This window comes from Rattus rattus, chromosome 1 (assembly GCF_011064425.1).
Source record: "Rattus rattus isolate New Zealand chromosome 1, Rrattus_CSIRO_v1, whole genome shotgun sequence".
Taxonomy (NCBI): domain Eukaryota; kingdom Metazoa; phylum Chordata; class Mammalia; order Rodentia; family Muridae; genus Rattus; species Rattus rattus.
Genome location: NC_046154.1, coordinates 212,328,108 through 212,348,999, shown reverse-complemented (window position 1 = coordinate 212,348,999; position 20,892 = coordinate 212,328,108). Strand labels below are relative to the sequence as shown.

The 20,892-nt window shown below is 48.8% G+C and overlaps 1 protein-coding gene across 1 annotated transcript in view; it reads left to right on the top strand.

Annotated features, from left to right (window-relative positions):
* Positions 1 to 14,983: 14,983 nt before the first annotated feature.
* Positions 14,984 to 20,892, top strand: part of Baalc (BAALC binder of MAP3K1 and KLF4) — a 99,864-nt gene continuing 93,955 nt past the window's right edge. The window contains exon 1 of the mRNA XM_032914625.1: positions 14,984 to 15,580. Coding sequence (XP_032770516.1) covers positions 15,421 to 15,580 — 160 coding nt within the window. The 5' untranslated portion in view covers positions 14,984 to 15,420. The remainder of the gene's footprint in view (positions 15,581 to 20,892) is intronic.

Sequence of the window (20,892 nt, the reverse complement as noted above, 5' to 3'; positions counted from 1 at the left end):
GGAACGCCCTATGATCAAAAGAAGAAAGAGAAAAAGAATAGAGAAAAGAAAGAAAAAGATTTTTCGGCAACCTTGTGAGTTCAAATGTCAGAAACCACCAAACCCTATGGCTGCTGTAGACATTTAATTTAGACTTCCCTTGGAGACGCCCACACCCATGATCTAGGGTGTGTTTTACTCTTTTCTGAGTGCCTCTCTTTCTAGTGACTTCCATATTTAACACCCATGTTCAAAAAGCCTGTTATGGTTCAGCGAGATGGCTCTGTAGGTAAAAGTTCACCACACAAGCCAGATGACCTGAGTTTGACCCTTAGAACACACAGAGGAAAGAAACACACAGAGGAAAGACTTGTTCTCTGATCATGCATGCATGTATATCATATGCTCATGAGTATGAGCACACACACACACAGACACACACACACACAGACACACACACTCATGTTCACACGCACAGTCATGCACACTCACACATGCACACACACACCATGCATACACAGAAGAAGAATTATTTTAAGATGCCAGGGTTGGAGAAATGACTCAGAAGTTAAGAGCTGCTTTCCCACAAGACCTGAGTTTGATTCCCAGCAACTGTGTGCTAGCTCGAAAGCCTCAGCAACTCCAATCCCAGGGAATGCGACACTCTCTTCTCAACTTCATGGACTCCAGGCAAGCACATGGTGCACAGACATAGATGCAGGGAAAATATCCACGCAAAATTATTAAATACAATCTAAAAGAAGTTCTAGAATGTCTTGAAATTCTCTGTGGTGAAGCCCTGCATCCTGCTTTACCTGAGTGGATGACCCTAAAATATGAGAAACCTCATCAGACCATAGTGTGGAGCTGTGTGTAGGCTTAGATTTTTCAAAACTTACTTTAATTATGGTTCTTTCATACTTCAACTTCCCTTCTAGGCCACCACTCTCCAGAGGAAGGGGAAAGAAATGTTGATAGGAAATGGGGGTTGTGGACCTGTTTTGTTTTGTTTTTTTTTGTTTTTTTTTTTTTTTGGTTCTTTTTTTCGGAGCTGGAGACTGAACCCAGGGCCTTGCGCTTCCTAGGCAAGCGTGCTACCACCCCGGACCTGTTTACAAATAGTTCTTTAAGACAATTCTGATCTTGGTTGTCAGCAGTCCCTGAGCAAAACACCAAACACGAATCAGCACCAGCGGCTTGATCCAGAGGAAACTGCGAGGCTCCACCCACCTGCATGAGTCTGAGTCCTCAGGAGCCGCAAGGAGCAGCCAGAACACCACGGGAAGTTCTTTGGTGTGTTTCTCTCTACAGAGTCACAACAAGCGAAGATCAGCGAAGAAAGCAAGGCAAACCAATGCCAGAGCATTGTCCTCGAGGCTCAACGATGACCAGCAAAGAGTTGCAAGGTAACCAATGCAAGAGCATCACGCACTCTCTGTCGGGTTACACTTATACTCTTTCCAAATGTCATGGGTCTCTTAAGTATCCATGCCAGCAAAATATCACATGCCCTTCCATAAGACAACCTCCAGAAAAACACCACGTGTCTGTACTCAGCGAAACATCCTCTCATGTGTCTGCTTCAGCAAAACATCCTCTCATAAGACAGTTCCAAAAAAAAAAAAAATCACACGACAGAACTGAGTTTCCAATGAAGCCAGAAATTCATACTTCAGTTGTCTTTGTCTCTGCCCGCCTCTGGCCTCCTGGGGGTAACAGGGGGAGATGAGTCAGCAGGAGAGCTCTGTGCTGTGGCACAACCTGGAGAGGGTACAAACTAGAAACTAAAGACGTGGGTTTTGTTCTCCAGCTCTTGGTGGTGTGATGCAGGACAGTCCAGGTAATCTCAGTTTTCTCACCTGTAAAGTGGGAGAACTGCTGATTATGCTTACTTCAGGAGACCAGTGACCCAAGACCCAAGAGATGTGAAGTTGTTTTCGAAGCAAAGAAGCCTCAGACGTGGTTCTATATCATCACCTCTCCCCAGAATGAATCAGCCTGGATCTAAGAATAAGATCACTTTAACAGCGTCTCTGTAATTCCAGCCTTACTTGCTCAGCAGGGATCCAGCCCACTCGAGTTCCGTTCCTGAGCAGGAAGCATGTATGTTGGTGTACAGGTCCTCACGGCTCTCTCCCTACCACACTAGCTGTTCCTGCTAGATGAAGTCTCCTTTCACGGCTGCTGGCTGTGTATGGGGAACCCTGCCCCTTTCCAGTGCAGCTTCTTGGCCTCAGGTGTAGTCAGAGGGAGGAGAGCACAGAGTGGGTGTTGCTGTGTGAGTCTGGGTACCTCAGGCAGGGAGTTCTCCAGGCTTGGTGCCTGGAGCCCAGGGTGGAGCTGCAGTGCCTCCTGCTCTCCCCAAGGTCTGTTTCGTCTGACTTGTGCCCCTTAAACATCTCATGCTACGGTGACCCGAGGGTGTGACTGTTTCTCATAACAAAATATTCTGACTCACAGGAGAATCTTAAGACACAGGATGGAGTCGGGTTTGTTCTAAGAATGGGATTGCAGTTAATGGCTAGGGTCTGGCCTAGCAAACCAGGGTGACAGCACTTCATATAACAGGGGACTAAGTGGGGAGCTCTTTGTGTCGATGCAGTGAACTCTAAAATGTTCCTAACTGATAAGGTTTGGAATGGTGTGTGTCCGTGGATTTCAACTTTCCTAATGCTGCAACCCTTTAATATAGTTCTTCATGTTGTGGCGACTCCCCAGCCAAAAATTATTTTTGTTACTATTTCATAACTGTAATTTTGCTACTGTTATGAATCATAATGTAAATACCTGTTTTCTGATGGCCTTAGACAATCCTGGGAAAGTGTCGGTCGTTCTTAACCCCCAAAGGCCATATGACCCACAGGCTGAGATCCACTGTATATACACTGTATGACCCACAGGCTGAGATCCACTGTATATACACCATATGACCCACAGGCTGAGATCCACTGTATATACACCATATGACCCACAGGCTGCGATCCACTGTATATACACCATATGACCCACAGGCTGCGATCCACTGTATATACACCGTATGACCCACAGGCTGAGATCCACTGTATATACACCATATGACCCACAGGCTGCGATCCACTGGTTTATATGCCATATGACCTACAGGCTGAGGTCCCCTGGTATATATACCATATGACACACAGGCTGAGATCCACTGGTATATACAGGCTGCTATCATTTGGGTAGTAGTGAGAACTCAATACCACACCCCTGGACAATCACACACTCTGATAACTATCAGTGGTGGTGAGGGGGACAAAGCCCCACACTGCCACTCCAGCCTGAGGAGTTCTACCCTCTAGGGAGCTCCACTTCTATAAAACTAGATATCTGGACAAGTCAGAAGTGAAGCAATGTTGGTGGGTTCATTACATGAAGGTAAATCATCTCCAGGCTTCAGATCCCAGGGCAGGCTGTAGAGGGGCCTGCAAGACCCCCAGGAAAAAGACAGTGCACAACTACAAGACATGGCGCTGGCTTCTGTAGGGAGAGTTAGTCACCCACAGGTATCTTTGTAATAGCTCTATATACGATCTTGTGTGTCTGAATCACATGCCCGAAGGACATAACTTCATCAAGGCTTAAAGATTAAGTTTAAAACTTAAGTAAACACAAAACAAAAAACAAACAACTCTCTCCCCCACAAAACCCCCAAATAACAAAACAAAACAAAACAGAAACAAACTGTCTTATCTTTCTCATCCTAAAGAATTTCCTAAAGGAAGATGCAGGCTTCATGAGGTACATTATGTGGGTTTAGGCCACAAACATTCTGTCCTGATTACTCAGGACACATTTTTTGAGGTTAATTTTTATTAGTTTTTAATTATGTTTAGGTGTGTGTGTGTGTGTGTGTGTGTGTGTGTGTGTGTGTGTGTTTTGTTTACCTGTGTGTATGTGGAGGCTAGAAGTCCACACCGGCGTCGTCCTCTATTGTCTCTATCTATCTATCTATCTATCTATCTATCTATCTATCTATCTATCTATCTATCTATCTATTTTGAATTACTGGGGATTGAACCTAGGGCATAAAGCTACAGTCCCCAGCCTACCACTTTATTTTTTTGCTTAGTTAGTTTTTTTCTGATGCAGGGTTTCTCTGCCTTGGTTGTTCTGGAACTCACTCTGTAGATCAGGCTGGCCTTGAATTCACAGAGATCTGCTTGCCTCTGCCTCCTGAGTGCTGGGATTAAAAGGGTGTGCCACTGCTGCCTGGCTATTTTTTAATTTATATATTTGCTCTCTCTCTCTCTCTCTCTCTCTCTCTCTCTCTCTCTCTCTCTCTCTCCTCTCTCTCTCCACACACACACACACACACACACACACACACACACACACACGCACACACACACACACACGCACACACACACACACGCACACACACACGTCAGAAGACAACTTGCAGTAGTATATTTTCTCCCTCTACCATATGGGTCAAGACCCCCAACCTTCTGAACCAGTGTTTAGACCTCCACCTTTTTGTAATACAGGTTCTCACCATGTCGTCCTGGCTAACCTGGTATATGGATCAGGCTGTCCTTGAACTCACCGAGATCCACCTGCCCCTGCCTCCTGAGTGCTGGAATTAAAGGTGTGCTCCACCTTCAACTTTTCCACCATATTTCTTTTTCCCCCCACCATATTTCTTGACGCAGGGGCTCCCACTGAATCTGGAACTGGCCATTGGCCCCACTGGCTGGCCAGTAAGTCCCCAGCATCTGTCATCTTTGTTCCCTTGCCCCAGTGCTGGATTGTAGACATGCTCCTGCACCAGCTTTTACATGACTGCCGGGGATCCAAATCCAGCCCTCATACTTTTCTCCTGAGAAAACTTCCCAGCCCGATGACTTTGATCTGCCGTCTGTGTAGAAGTTTCTGGCTTCTTTCTCTGTGGAACTCTTCCAGAGGTGACGTCACAGGGGACTCTTAGGCTGGGATCTCTCGTCTGGCCAGAAGTTAATATCTGGATCATGGCCTGGCTGATGGCTCCTTCCTAAGGCTGATCGTTCCTTCTGACTCACTCACTTGTCCAGCTGTACTCACCACTCTAAGCTTGCTTGTTTTTGAGGAGAGGAGCATGTGGTGACTGATTTTGATTGTCAACTTCATTTCCCTAGAGATACCGAACGGCTGGTAGAATAGCACACTTCTGTGTCCATAGGAGCCCTTCTAGGGATGTTTGGCATGAGGAATAGGAACCAAGTGGGAATGGCCTGCCCTAAATGTGGTTGACATTCTCCAATAGCTTGGCAGCCTTGATGGCATGGAGAGCAAGTGAGCTTCATCATCTTGAGTGAATGTGTCATTGTTATGGGCATGAGACTCCAGCTTCTTCTGCCTTCTGCTGTGGATTCGAACCAGTGACTCTCAGCTGTTGGCTGGGGCTGGGGTTCTGGTTTCTCTACTTCTGCACCTTCTGGGTGCTCAAATAGAGCAGCTCCTGGGTTCCCTGGCTCTCCGGTTTGCAGAGAGCTGGACTTTCCAGTCTCTAACTGTGTAAGTCGATCTACTATATCCCTACAAAACCATTCGTATTCGATAAAGAACTCCAGTTCCTTGTCAATAGCCTTGCATAAGCGATCTGTTCTATCTGAAATATGATTACCTTACAAGATGTGGTCTCATCACAGCATTAGGTCCACTGTGTTGCTATTAGAAGATTGGCTGTTGTTTTAATAGAGATGCTTTTATTTATGTGAGTTAAAAGTGAAATGCCCCCGGTGAACAAAAACCCCAGTTTGCACCCAGTTGTAAATAACAAACCAGCCTCGCTTTGTCGATAAGCAGGTTCTCTTTAAACCGCCTTCTCAGGCAAACAGTTGGTCTGAGCCTTTATCCAGATGTTTCCATCGGCTTTACTTCATCTTCCTTCGCTTCTCTAATCACCATGTACTCTCTCCCGGTTAGAGCATCTGCATGCCTGCCTCAGGGAGCGAGAAGAAACTCAGCGTTCTATTGCTGGGAAGAGACATCATGACCAAGGCAACTCTTAAAAAGGAAAACATTTAATGGGGCCTGCCTCACAGTTCAGCGTCTTAGTCCATTATCATCATGGCTGACAACACACAGTGCACAGTCAGACATGTGCTGGAGAGGTGGTTGAGAGTTCTACATCAGGATTGGAAGGCAGCAGGCAGAAGAGAGAGTGACACTGGGTCTGGCTGGAGCATCTGAGATCTCAAAGTCCACCTCCCGTGGTACTTCATCCAACCAGGCCACACCTACTTCAGTAAGACCACACCTCCTAACCCCTGCCAAACACTGCCACGCCCTAATGACCAAACATTCAAATCTGTGAGTGGACGGAAGCCATTCTTATTCAGGCCACCACAGCAGTGTCAGTTTGCCCTTTCGAATACAGTACAGGGCTTGTTTATTAAGGTGGTGCCCCTATTCCGGTTTTAAAGTCTTGTTTTTGTTATTCATTTGGGTCTCACAGCCCAGCCTTGAACTTGCTCTGTAGGTCCAAATGACCTTGGCCTCCTTCTCTCACCCTGATCCTGTTCCCATCTGAGACAATTGGTAATGGAATGAATACCCTGCTTCTGGCCCCCAACAGCAGTTTTTTGAAATTCACTGCATGACTTGCTTGCGGCTAGCTGGGAACTTGAAATGCACACCAATTAATCCAACCTTGTAAGAATCCATGAGAAGGTAAAATCCCAAATGCTATTAGTCCACACATGATCTCACTGTGGTGCAGAGTGCAGGACTATCAGCCCACGTATGATTTTACTAGTTCATGCTCCCTGTCGGGATCATAGCTCAGACACACAGATAATAAACACAACCAAATTATCATTCTCACCGTGGCTAGGTCCCGGGATGGGTCACATGACCGTGTGAGGTATTTCTAGTGGTGTTGAGAGTATTTTTGACCCCATTTCTAGTAAATCTTCTATTTTCCTCAATTCCAAATCGGATCACTCACAGCACCCATTGCCCAGTGTCCTTAACCATCGTAGCTGCCCCTATCCCTAACCTCCGACTTACAGGAAGCAGTGTAAGTTTCCCACAGTGGGAATGTCGAGGGCTCCTGGCATACTCCCCACCTGGCGCCGTGACCAGCGGCTCCCGGTGCGGTGCGTGCAGTGGCTCCAGGACAACAGTTTGTTTGTTTGTTTGTTTTTTTTTCAGAGCTGGGGACCGAACCCAGGGCCTTGCGCTTGCGAGGCAAGCGCTCTACCACTGAGCTAAATCCCCAACCCAGGACAACAGTTTTAAGAAAAGAAACTGACACTGGAGGAGACCTGGATTTAAATGCCGGCTTTGGGGTTGGCATTGGGCAACTCATTCGACCCCACTCTCGGTGCTCTTATGATACCGGAACTCCTAGCCTTTCTCTGAGAGCTGAGTGGGATAACCGATGTTCAAAGTGCTTATTATACAGGGAACAGAAAACATAAATGCCACATCGCTGTGAGCGATTATCGGTCACAGTAGCTGTGGGAGACCAGCTCTGCCTTTCTGGAATGTTTCTTTCCCAGCTTTGAGCCTGCTTCCCAGCCCAATGTTCACCGAACGGGACACCCTCTTAGGAAGGGGCCACTCTTAGGAAGGGCAAACCCCAGTAGGTTTCCAAAGTTTCCTGGAAATATAACACAACTGAATCTGTAGGCATCAGATTCTCCCTTTAAGTTTAGGCTCTGTAGCCAGAGGCGAGGCATCAAGAGAGTGACGGGTTTTTGTGTTTCCGGAATGGCACTGGGGCTCTCTTAGTTTCTCCCCACTGTGCCTTATTCAGAGGATCAGAGGATGCCAGGATTTTAAAAACATTCTCTCCCTCCCTCTCTCTCCTCCCTCCCTCCCTCCCCCTCCCTCACCCTCTCTCAAACACACACACACACACACACACACACACACACACACACACACACACACACACACACGGTCTCCTATGTTGACAAACCCAAAGAAAATACAGCTGCCTTTGCTGGTGAAGGAAGAGGTATGGAAGGGCAAAAACCATTGTAATCTTTGATTCTGGTATTCCCAAACTCTGGCAGAGTCAGGCCAGGCCACCTACCACCCACCCCAGGAGCTAACACACACAGCCACCCACCCCAGGAGCCACCTACCACCCACCCCAGGAGCCACACACACACCACCCACCCCAGGAGCCAACACACACAGCCACCCACCCCAGGAGCTAGCACACAGCCACACCCACCCCAGGAGCCACCACACCTGCCCAGGAGCCAACACACACAGCCACCCACCCCAGGAGCCACACACACACACACCCAGGGAGCCAACACACACACACACACACACACACACACACACACACACACACAGCCACCCCCCCCAGATCTGGCCAACACCCACACACACACACACACACACACACACAGCAACCCACCCCAGGACACACAGACACACACACACACACACACACACACACACACACAGCCACCCACCCCAGGAGCTAACACACACAGCCACCCACCCCAGGAGCTAACACACACACACACACACACACACACACAGCCACCCACCCCAGGAGCCAACACACACACACACACACACACACACACACACAGCACCCACCCCAGGAGCACACAGCCACCCACCCCAGGAGCCAACACACACACACACACACACACACACACCACCCACACAACACCCCCACACCCACAACACCTCCACAACCAACTCACACATACCCCATCACGCACCACACACACCCCCCCACACACACACACACCACCCACCCCAGGAGCCAGCACACACACACACACACACAGCCACCCCACCCCAGGAGCCACACACACACACACACACACACACACACACACACACAGCCACCCACCCCAGGAGCCAACACACACACACACACACACACACAGCCAACCCCAGGAGCACACACACACACACACACACACACAGCCACCCACCCCAGGAGCCAACACACACACACACACACACACACACACACACACAGCCACCCACCCCAGGAGCTGGAGCCACACACACACACACACACACACACACAGCCACCCCCAGGAGCCACCACCACACACACACACACAACACACACACACACACAGCCCCCACCCCAGGAGCCACACACACACACACACACACACACACCCCAGGAGCCACCACACACACACACACACACACACACACACACACACAGCCACCCACCCAGGAGCTGGACCATATTCATTTCACTTTCAAGATGACCCACAGTCCATCCCAGCTTCCTGCCAGTGTTTGCTCTGGCTTTCTGGGGAGGTCACCCCTTCCCTGGATAATCACAGTGAAGGGCCTGGTGCCTTCCTTGCTCCTTTCTGTCCTTTTACTTTACTTTCTTTAATCTGGAAGTCCCTCCCACCCCTCACCCTCCCAATTTAGGATAAGTCAATTACTCTTCGGGTGCCTGAAGACCACCAAAAAAAAAAAAAAAAGAAAAAAAAAAAAGAAAAATTCTGGTTTTCACACTGTTATAGGATGGTGGATAGTGGATGGTGTCACAATTTAACAGGGTGGGGACAGATGGACAGGTTACACTGTTACAATAGGGTAGGGGGCAGGAGGGAGAGGTGGCTGGCCTTTCCAGGCTCTCTTTCTCTTCTGAGTGAGTCATAATAGTGACCCACAAATGGCATTGCTGGGAAAAGATGACTAAGAGTAGCCCTGTGCTTGCCCAAGCTTTTCTCTGCGGTGGTCTGACTTGAGTCATAAATAGTTAACATCCCACCCGTTCTAAAGAGCAATGGAATGTGTGTTCCAAGTGCTTTATTTTGTACAGTGACATGATCTCAATTATGTGGCCTACTCCATGCTACATGCACACTTCTGAGTGCCTTCAAGAGCTTCAGGAAACAGTTCGCCTCCATGTTCAGGTTCGGCTAGGGGAGAAGAGAACAGGGTGCTTACTATTTGAGCACCACCTTCCAAACCAAGCTCACTCTCCCACACTCCTGGTGTACATTAGCTCGTCCAGCAGCTACTGTGTCTATTTCAGGGTTCTCTTCACCAGATCATCCCTCAAGGGCCTGCTGGCTCTCACATTTTTATTTCTATTTCACGGGCATGGGCGTTTTGCCTGCATCTTCGTCTGTGCACCCTGGGCATGCAGTGCTTGAGGAGGCCAGAAGAGGGCGATAGAGCCTATGGAACTGGAATCGCACGGCTTGTAAGCCACCATGTGGGTAATGAGAACCCAAAACGGGTCCTCTGCAAGAGCAACCACTGCTCTTAACAGTGATCTCTCAAGCCGCCTCTTACTTTCATCTTTAGAGGTACACGCTGGATTGCTATGGTCTGTGTGTGTGTGTGTGTGGGGGGGGAGATCATATGTTGAAACATCACCCTCTCAATGTGAGGGCTTTGGAAGAAGTGATCAAGTCATGAGAAATTAAGTTCAGTTCCCATAAGAGGGATTAGAGACCTCTGAAGGACTGGCAAGAGCTAGCTCTTCATCTGTTCCACCGTCCGAGGCCATAACTAGCATATCCATCTAAGAAGCTCTCTCACCGACACTGATCTGTTAGCACCTAGGCCCCAGACTCCCCACCTCCAGAGCTCTGAGAAACTAATTGCTGCTGTATTTTGTTACAACAGCAAAAGTGGACAAAAGATCCTTCCCACATCTTCTCAGTTACGGAGGAAGGCACAATGAGAGCGCTGTGGTACACGGCATAGAGATAGGGTAGTGGTGGTGGAGACTGGAGGATTTCTACAATTTCTGGCTGCCGGCCTGGCTTCTGGTTCAGTGAGAAACCCTGCCCTAAAGGACTAAGAGGAATGATAGAGCAGGGTGCCTAGCATCTTCCTCTGGCTTCCTCGAGGGTACACACTCAGCAACCATGTGCATATGCACACACACACACACACACACACACACACACACACACACACACACACACACCTACCTGGTGCTCTCAGGATCCAGAACAACTTATGTGCAGATATGTCTTTCTGGATCTACTTTCTCTCCTCAACCTTTCCCTCTTACCATCCGACCTACAAAGTGAAGTTTTTCATAACATGTTTAAAGATTACCATTGTCCCACCCCGGTTCTTTTGTTATACGTAGCTCACACTCTCTCTTGCAAGAGCAAATTGGTTCTCCCTTGCATCTCACTCGTGTGCTAGCATAACTCCCACCAAAAGGAGAAATGACAAAACCGGACACGTGGGACAGCTGCTACCCGTGCTCTAATTTGGGGTGCATGATAAAGTGCTACCTGATATTAATTTAGGCACCAAGAAGACCTTTGCAGTCATTGAGAAAACCTGCTGAATTTCTCTAGGACCAATTTAAAGGAGCTGTCCACTCTCCTCATGAGAACTGTTTGGTTTAAAGATTACCAGGTGGAGGAAATATTAGCCACTCAGTACTCGATTTAATACTCAAATTTCACTCATACGAACAAACGCTCTGTGCCAGCCTCAGATGCCTTCCCCACTCCCTCCCTCCTCTCTCTCCTTCCCTCTATTTTCCATCCTTTCTAGGCTTTTATACCAAACAACAATCTCATTTTTCTCTTGCAATTTTCTTGTTTTAGTTTCCTTTCTTCATACTCCATGTCTGTCCCAGAATCTCCCTCATCCTCTACCTGCACCCCAGGTGTACAGTTCCCTTCCTGGGAGGGGCAGTCAAAGGCCAGCCGTGCAGGAGCCGGCTCCTGCCAACCAACACTGAGTGACTTTTTTTTTCTCCAGAAGTAGGAGCTGAATCGGCGTTATGCTTTTGGGTTGCTAATTTTGTCTTCCCTTTCCTCATAACTAAATTATACTTTGTAGATCAACAAGAAGGCATCTGCTATCCAAGTCTGAGGACCTGGAAGGGTGTTCAGAGGAAAGTGCTTTCAGCTGTGAGTGAGGGCCTAGGGCCGCAGTCCCTGCATGCTCCCTGAATCTGGAGCAGGGGAGGGCAGCATTAGCAGAGGCTGGGAACTCAGAACCAACGGCAAATACTGGGCACACATGTGTGGAGAGAGAATGTATACCGGCCCAGAAACAGTGCTGCTGTCGCTCCCGGCTTGGACCACCTCTTCGCTATAAGGCCGTCCTATCTGCGTTTACTTCTTCTGAGGGCAGATCCGGAAAGGGAGGCTAGGTTCCTGCTGAGCCGTCTCTGCTGTTTTGATTGTCTGCCATGCCAAAGGTCTCCTTACTGTTTGTGACAGTTGAACAGAGCCCAGTTGTGCAAGGCCAGAGACATGAGACTTTAGTGGAAGAAGGGCTTTATGCCCTAAAGGCTCATTTGGGTTTCCATGGAAACAAGCCAGAGGTGGTACTCACCAGCTGGGGTCTTAAAGCCATAGATATCTTATTTAGAGGCTCCCATCACATAACAAGTATTCTTCAGAAAAAACATTATGAATTTTTATGCCTGCATGTATGTCTATGCACCATTTGTATGCCTGGTTCCCAGGACAGAAGGTTGTGAGCCACCATGTAGTTACTGGGAATTGAACTCAGGACCGCTGGAAGAGCAGCCAGTGCTCTTAACCACTAAGCCATCTCTCCAGTCTCTTCAGCAATAGTTTTGAACACAAAATTTACTTCATTGCTCTGAGGACATTGATAAAGTTTTTAAAATTCCCAGTTGCAGCCCTTCACACTTTAGAATTTTCCTCCTCCTCCTCTTCTTTTTCTTCTCCTGAAATAGTATCTCAATGTATAGCAGGCTGGCCTCCATTTTGCCATGTAGCTGAGAATGCTTAGAGCGGGCCTTGAACACTGTGCACCTGCCTCCACCTCTTGAGGGCTAGGCTTACAGGAATGAACCACCTGGCCCAGGGCTGGGGATCGAACCCAGTGCTTCATGCTAAGCAAATACCAATAGAGCTAATCTAGCTACAGAAGCCTTCTCCCTCCACCCTTCCCCTCCTTCTCCCCTTCCATGGTTCTTCCCTTCTCTCCCTCCTCCTCCCTCCCTCCCTCCCCTCCTCCCTCCCTCCTGCCTCCCTCCCTCCTTCCTTCCTTCCTTCCTTCCTTCCTTCCTTCCTTCCTTCCTTCCTTCCTTTCTCCCTTTCAACAGGGTCTCACATGGCCCAGGATGCTGACCTTGAACTCCCCTGGTACCTGTGGGTGACCTTGAACCGACATCATCCAGTCTTCATCTCCCAAGTACTTTGATTGCACGCATGCGCCACCCCACCTGGCCTCGCGTGGTGTTAGCACTATGCATGCTAGCCAAGGATTTTAGCAGCCAAGTCACAACCTTGGGCTTTCTTATTTGTCTTATTTGAGACAAGTACTTGCTATATAGTCCGGGCTAGCCTGGGACCTCCATCTTCTTCCTTTAGCCTCCCGATGCTTACAGGAATGCAGTGTAGTGCCTGACTCCACCAGTCTTTCTCAGCTATTTGGTGAACACAAGGACAGCTTGTCTGTTCTCTAAGTTTCATGGGACAAACACTCTCTGAATCTTTGGTATTAAATATCAACAAGAAGAGAATCCTTGGAAACACAGAACTTTGCCCATTGGGTAATTATGTAGGAGTGGCATAGAAAATAAAATTTCCTTTTCTTTGCAGGAAGCTCAGCAGTAATACTATCAGAAGGGAAGGGAAAAGGAAATTGTTGTGTGTCTTGTCCCATGAGGGCACCGAGAGTGGCACAGAGTGCTTTCCACACACTGGGCATTCATTCTAAGTTCTTTACGGATACTCACACAACTGTTTTCTGCACTTACAGTCACTGGAGGGACGTTCCAGGTCCAAATGATGGCAGGGCAGGTGTTTACAAAGCGTGGACACGCTGGGTCAAGGGAGATTCGTATTCAGGCATTGTAACGGTGAAAGATTTCCTCATGCTACTTACAATGGTAAATGGTCGTACTGTGAATTGTTTAGGGCCTATGATCTTTTCGGACTTTGACTGCATCCAGCTAAACAAAAGGAAAGTAAAACCGAAAAGAACAGCTGCCTCTCCACTCATCTGTCATCCCTGGAGCTTTGCACCCGCCGGACACCTCTAGTCCTCTCCTCCTCTGTAACTGGCCATCCTCTCGTCTCCAAATGCTTGCCGGACTACACTGGCCTCCCTGTCATTCATTCTCCACCTGCTTTTTGAGGGACGGTTTCCTCGAGCTGATCTGACTGATAACGCTGGTGAGAGATGTAGCTTAAAGCCTTCCCTTGCTCTCTGGCCTGTACAGTTACAGTAAACCCAACCTGACCTCCCTTCCTTTGGTCTTTCCCCATTGTCCTTCTCTACCTCATCTCACGCTCACGTAGTTCTCCCCTCTGCTCTGTCTCAGTTCCAGGGCCTTCTTTTTATTTTCTCGAATCTTCCAACTCAAAGCACTTCTGTTCTGGCCACTTGTCAGGTGTTGTCATTGCTGGGGAAGTGAAGAGAACACAGGCTCTGTTAGCGCCCAAGAGGGGCTCTCTCTCTGAGACAGGGTTCTTTTTTTAAAACATCACCATCAATTTGATAAGGGAACTGAGCACAGGACCTCATGAAGAAGACCCAATTCTTTTTATACCAAATTACTCAAGGGAGGGAACAAAACCTGTCAGAAGCCCTCTACTTTGCCACAGGCTGTAGGAGCCACCCATCCCAGGCAACTGCACATCTCCTGCCTCAGGCAGAGAAGAGGTTTCAGAGTCCTGCTAGGGCAGCCCAGGCCTTGTCTGGAGTCTCCAAGTGTACTTTCTGTCTTATAAACTCTGGTAGTGCCTGCCACAGGGACCTGCATTCTTTATCCTGTAGTCAACACAGAAGGGTGCTTTGTTCCTATTCAGTATCCATTCCCTGGAGTCCTCGCTGCTGCGTGGTCCTGCTGCTAACAGAATTCCGAATATGATGAAGTTGCAGACCTGGCAGGAGTGTTAGTGGCAAGCGTCTAAGTGCAGTCTGAAATCACGGGCCCTGCTTTCTAGTCGTAAGCAGGTACTGACACTAACTTTCGGTGGCAATTCTGCTTCCTATTTGCTAGTGCCGTTCATCCATTGCTTTTAGAACAAGTGGCCAGAAACCTTGTGGGGGCTTTGGATCTATCCAGAACGGAAAGATGACTTTGTAGAAGGATGGATGGGTAGATGGATGACTGGATCAGTGGGTCGATGCACGGGTGGACAGATGATGGGTGGATGGGACCCCAGGAGGTCGCCTGAAGACTGAAGAGAGACCCCTGAAATTCTTCCCACCACCTGTCTGCTATTCTGTAGCACAGCCTCTGCCAGAACAGTTAAGGAGGGACTGGCGGCTGGGCGGTGGGAGAGGCGAGGTAGAGGGGAGCTGGGGAAGGAGAGCGGAGAGGAGGAGGGCCTTGGAGGCAGAGAGGAGGGGCGGCAGGTTCCCGGGGAGTCTGGCGCTGGCATCGGCTCTGGCGGTTAGGGGACCGATGTCGCTGCCGCCGCCTCCTCCTCGCGGGCCGGAGCTGCGTCGCCCGGGCTGAGCCGCAGCCGCAGCCGCAAGCCGAACGGCCGCTGGGCGCGCCCGCAACACGGGAGGATGGGCTGCGGCGGGAGCCGAGCCGATGCCATCGAGCCCCGCTACTATGAGAGCTGGACCCGGGAGACCGAGTCCACCTGGCTCACCTACACCGACTCGGACGCGCTGCCCAGCGCCGCAGCCACGGACAGCGGCCCCGAGGCGGGCGGCCTGCACGCGGGTGAGTGAGCCCAGCGCCCGCGAGGCCCGGCTACCTGCAGCGAGCCGGAGCTGCAGGGGAGCCTGGGGTAGCCAGGAACCCTATGGCGTGCCGGTGGGTGGGGTGACAGAGACAGAGGGACAGAGTAGGACGTGCCGGCTGACCAGCTGGCAGCCTCAAGCCCAGGAAGCCAGGTCAAGGAGAGCAGCTTCCCAGAGGACTGAGCTAACCCTTTGCGTCCCTGCAACACAACACCTCTGCCTACCAGTGTATATGCATTGGCCCCGGGGGATGAGTGGGTGGGTGGGAGGAGAGTCCACTTCACCCACAAACCTCAGCTCGCCCCACGTTTCCCACCTGACCCGGTGGTCTTCACCCAGCTTTGGTCTAGCTTCCTCTCTGGCTATCTGTGTACTCAATCGGGTGATTCTCCATCTCCTGGGTGGGCCACTTGTTCTCACACCTTTGGTGTGTGAACAAGAATCTTGAGCAGAATCGCCTGGGTGGATCTTGTCTCCTCCCCCATCCCTCCTGCTGGGAATGAGCTCCACTGCTGGCCTTCAAAATCCCAAGCTAGCCCAGGATTCAACACATGCCTGCCCATCCCCAGCTCTGCCCCGGAGCCCACTTTCCAAGCAGTTACATCCCAGTAAAGGACTTACCTCCTTATCCCAATATGCTCGGAAGCTTTACATGAAGCAAGGCATAGAAGATTTTGACTCTAAATACTCTTGCCTAGGTCAATCCTTGGTCAGCAGTAATCTGACAAGGATTTGCAGAGAACTTTCTGGTTTAGTCACAAGTCAGGATTTGATTTTAAATCAGACACAAAACTATTGCAGATACTGTTGAATTAGATTGACCTTTGACCCTATATGTGTTGGTGGCTTCGGAAGAAAAAAAAAAGAACCTCACCACTTCTTACCCAGACCAATATTTAGGTTTTTAAAGTTCTAACTATTGCTTGATCCCATCATGTAGGCATTACATTAATGTCAGGAATAGATATCTCCATCTTTGGTACCAATGTTTGATTGTTTTATGTTTATTTTGTAAGGACACCAACTATGGCTATATTGTCCAGATTGGCCTTGAACTCCTGGGCTCAAGTATTCTTCCTTTTCAAGCCCCCTCCCCCTCCCCCCCGCCAGGAATGGTGATAGGCATTAGCCTCCCCTGCTTGCTTGGAAAACTGTGGTAACGCTGAATTTATTTTAAAATTGTTTAACTCCCAGTGAGCATGATGGTTATTTTGTGCTGCTGCTAGGCTGGTATCCTGGTATCCAGCGGGTTCCCGAATAATGTGCTGGTTGACTTGAGTGTCAGAGGAGGATAAGACAGGAGCCTCTGAAGGCTTTGTAAATGTTAGCTGTGACAGCATTTCCAAGAAAGTGTCATACTTCTCTGCGGGGTCCAAGGCCAGGCGGTACTGCAAGGAAATGAGGTGGGAAAGATTCAGCATGAAAAACGACCAATGCTGCTTCGAAGAAGAGTTGTTTTGGTGGCACTTGGGGGTGTATGTGTGCATGTGTGTGTGTGCTCGCCCACATGTGCGAGTGTATGTGCGTATGTATGTGCGTGTGTGTGTGAGCATGTGTGCTCACGCATGTGTGTATGTGTGCATGTGAGTGTGCTCACCCATGTGTGCGAGTGTATGTCCGTGTGTATGAGCGCATGTGTGCTCACTTATGTGCATGTGTATGCATGTGTGTGTGAGCATGTATGTTCACGCATGTGTGTATGTGTGTATGTGTGTATGTGTGTATGTGTGCATGTGTGAGTGTGCACACTTGAGTGTGTGTGCATATGTGTGCGTCAGGCACGTGTGCATGCGTTTACTGTATGGTGTCAGAGTTGTTTCAGATTGGCTGAATAAGCACACACATGTTCCTCCAATCTTCCCCGACATTCACTGATTATTCTCACTGTCTCTATATCATGAAGTTGGGTTCCTGCAACAGGTAAGCCAAACTCTCTGACGGCACATTTCCAAACATGGGGACAGCCTTACAAGGTGGGTGGTGATTCAAGAGAGAGGCTCAGTTCTAGTCCAGGGAGAGTGCCTTGGATGGCCAGCACTTTTTTAATTTCTGTAGAAATTTTAGCCCATAGAGGGACTCTTCTGGAGATCAGAAGTGAACACATTTTGCATGTGCGTAAGGTCTATGCAGGGACTGTTGTCGGATGGGGACGGAAGAGGGGCTTGGCGGCTGTGGCTTTGCAGTCTGAAAATAATAAATAATCATTCTTAGCTTGGATCATCTGAGAAAGTTACACATTTGCTGGCTTTCTGCTGCCCTGGGCCATAGCCAGGATTACCCATTCTCTTTTTCCTCCCAGCCCCCCTGACTCATGTGCCCCCCACCCCATGGGGGCTTCTATGGTGGACCTAACCCCATGGCCTATAGTGGCTGTGCCTCGAAGGGAATGAGAATGTCAGTTCTTTTCTCATGGAGACAGTCAAACGGAAGAGCTGAACTCAAGAGAGTGTAGTTTTAAATAACCAAGATGCCTTTGTCCTAGGATCTGGAGCTGGATAAGACCCTGGGAGTCATTGTCCAGGGCAAATGGACTCTCAGATGAATTGTCCCCATTTGGAAATTCCCAGGACCACTTACTCTGGTTCCCTCAGCACTCAAGAATCCCTTTTTCCCAGGGTCCGGGTCCCTCTTGCTTAGTGTCTGATGGCTGCTGCTTTTCTCTTGGCGACCTTAGGCTTAAAAGGACAAACTCCTCTCTGTCTTCTGAGCTCAGGGCAGCTGGGATACTAGGTTGGGCTTTCATGAAGGTTTTCTGCAGAAGGCTGAGTCAACTGTTGAAGGCTTTCCCTGATGAGCGGGTGCTCGGTCTAACCTTGCCCTTCAGGTGCTTCAGCTATTCCTACATTCTCTTCTACTCTCTTCCTCGAAGTCTGCAACTGGGCACCCCTCAACCTGAATCAGCTCTCTGAGGTTCTCCCAAGTGTCTTTCTGGTCCTACAGCTTCCGTTTAAAAAAGCCTTTCCACCAACTTTACCACCTCTAAGGAAACTCTGGCCCAGACTAAAGATTCCATAGGCTCACCACGTGCCGATTCCACAAGCGTCATCTACGGAGAAGCTTCAGTCAAGCACCGTTGCCTTACATGCTTACCTCAGCGGTCTCCCGCCTTCCAGACTGAGGGCGTGTCACATGACGAGTGATCCATCAGCGTTTGATAAGAGTTCTGAATTTTCCCGTGGGTGGTGGGTGGCTTATTTTTACATCAGTTCGACATCCGAGTCTCTTGCCCGCCTCCCATCCCTCTCACTTACAACCAACCCCGAGGCTCTGCTTCTTGGTGTTGGAGGCTGTTTCCAACAGCCTGCAGAACGCAATTAAGACTTTAGATCCCACTGTTAGTAGGTTGGAACTGAATACTACGCAGCTGATATCCCTCATCTGCCTGCATTTCCAAACTCTACTGAAGTAGGAAATGGAATCAGTCTGGCATGGATGGATTCTCATAAAATCGACGTGCTGGATGGAGTTTTTTCTTTTACCTCTACTGTGGGAGGGGGGCTCTCTAAGGAGAGCGAGAGTCTAAGGTTGCCACACCTGCCTATTTCAGCCAGTCCATACATCAATAGCCACTAAGTCCCCAACTATACTCCATTACCAGTCTTGCTTTAAAATTACAAATGTCTTCCATATTTTTTCCCAATCTATTTAGAGAATAAAACACCTCAAAAGTTTCTCAGCCAGTTCTTTATAGTTTTAAATAATTGTGTCAGTACAGTAATTTGGGGAGTTTGGGAAAATGATTTACCCAAATAAGGCAGAAGACAAAGATATTTAGTTATTATCATTAGCTACCATTTACGAATGACTTCTGAATGGTCAGGCACTGAAGTTGACACAATGCAAATCACCTCACTTAACGTGCACAACGAAGATGAGAGAGAAACCATTGCCCCCTGGGGGTCAGGGAAAGAGGCTTAGAGTGTCCCGAGCAATGTCTCCATCCCAGAACGGGGGTCCAGCTTTCTTTGACTGACAAACCCCACACTCTTTTAATTAATTAATTAATTAATTAATTATTAATAGTTTTATTTGTTTACATTTCAAATGATGCCCCCTTCCTGGTTTCCTGTCTGCAAGCTCCCCATCCCATCCTTCCTCTCCTTTGCCTCTATGAGGGTGCTCCTCCACCCACTCTTACCTCACTCCTCTAGCATCCCCCTATGCTGGGGCATCAAGCCTCCACAGGACCAAAGGCCTCCCATCCCACTGATGTCATATAAAGCCATCCTCTGCTACATATGTGGCTGGAGTCATGGATCCCTCCATGTGTACTCTTTGGTTGGCGGCTTAGTCCCTGGGAGCTCTGAGTGGTCCGGTTAGTTGATGTTGTTCTTCTTATTGAGTTGCAATCTCCTTCTGCTTCTCTGGCCCTTCTAGCTCTTGCATTGAGGTTCTAGGGCTCTGCCTGATGGTTGGCTGTGAGTATCTGCATCTGTCTTAGGTGCTGGTGGAACCTCTTAGAGGACAGCCACACCAGGCTCCTCTCAGTAAGTGCTTCTTGGCATCAGCAGTTGAACCCCACACTCTTCAACACATCCATCAGCCATCATCAAGGGATGGTTTTGGAATTCTTGATTTTGCAGTTACTGGGATACAAAACCCAGATTAAACTCTTGATAATCCAGTCTGACACCAGGCAACACCAGTTCTGTGTCTTCTCCTTTGGGAAGGAAGCTTCTTTCGCCTCTGCAGAGTACCTTCCTCTGAGATTTCCTACTTCCTGTGACTTCCACCTGTGTGGGGTCCAGTCTGTGGCATCAGGCATTGCATAAACAGTTCTCTCAATTGCAGAGTTGCTGTTGGTTTCCTGTTATCCATCATGCAACACTGTAACCATCGTCTTTCCTCATGTGGGCTTCTCTAGTTCTTTAAACACACTACTTACTCACTTTGTCCACGGCCTTCCTTGATATGAGGCACCTTGGGTTAGAGCTGGGCTCTTGACATTTGTCTATGTGTGTGTGTAGGAAAGTACAAGGGACGTTCTGAAGTGGTCCTGTGAGTGCTTGTCTGGCAGATTTAAAACCAGGGGGAGGGCTTGCTTGTCTGCATATTTCCTTGGTGACTCACATTAAGTTCATGGTTAGTTAAAACCCTTAGATCTTTCTTTTTAAGTATCCTGTTGTATCAGGAGGATTGTGCTCTCTGCCTTAGACCCAAAGCTTGAGACAGTAATTGGTATATAGGTGGCAGTCAATAAATACTGAATGATGACTTGTCCCGAATCCTGTGAATCCTGCATTAACACAAGTGTGCTTTGTAACCCCCAGTTCCAGTGTTTTCATTTATTGT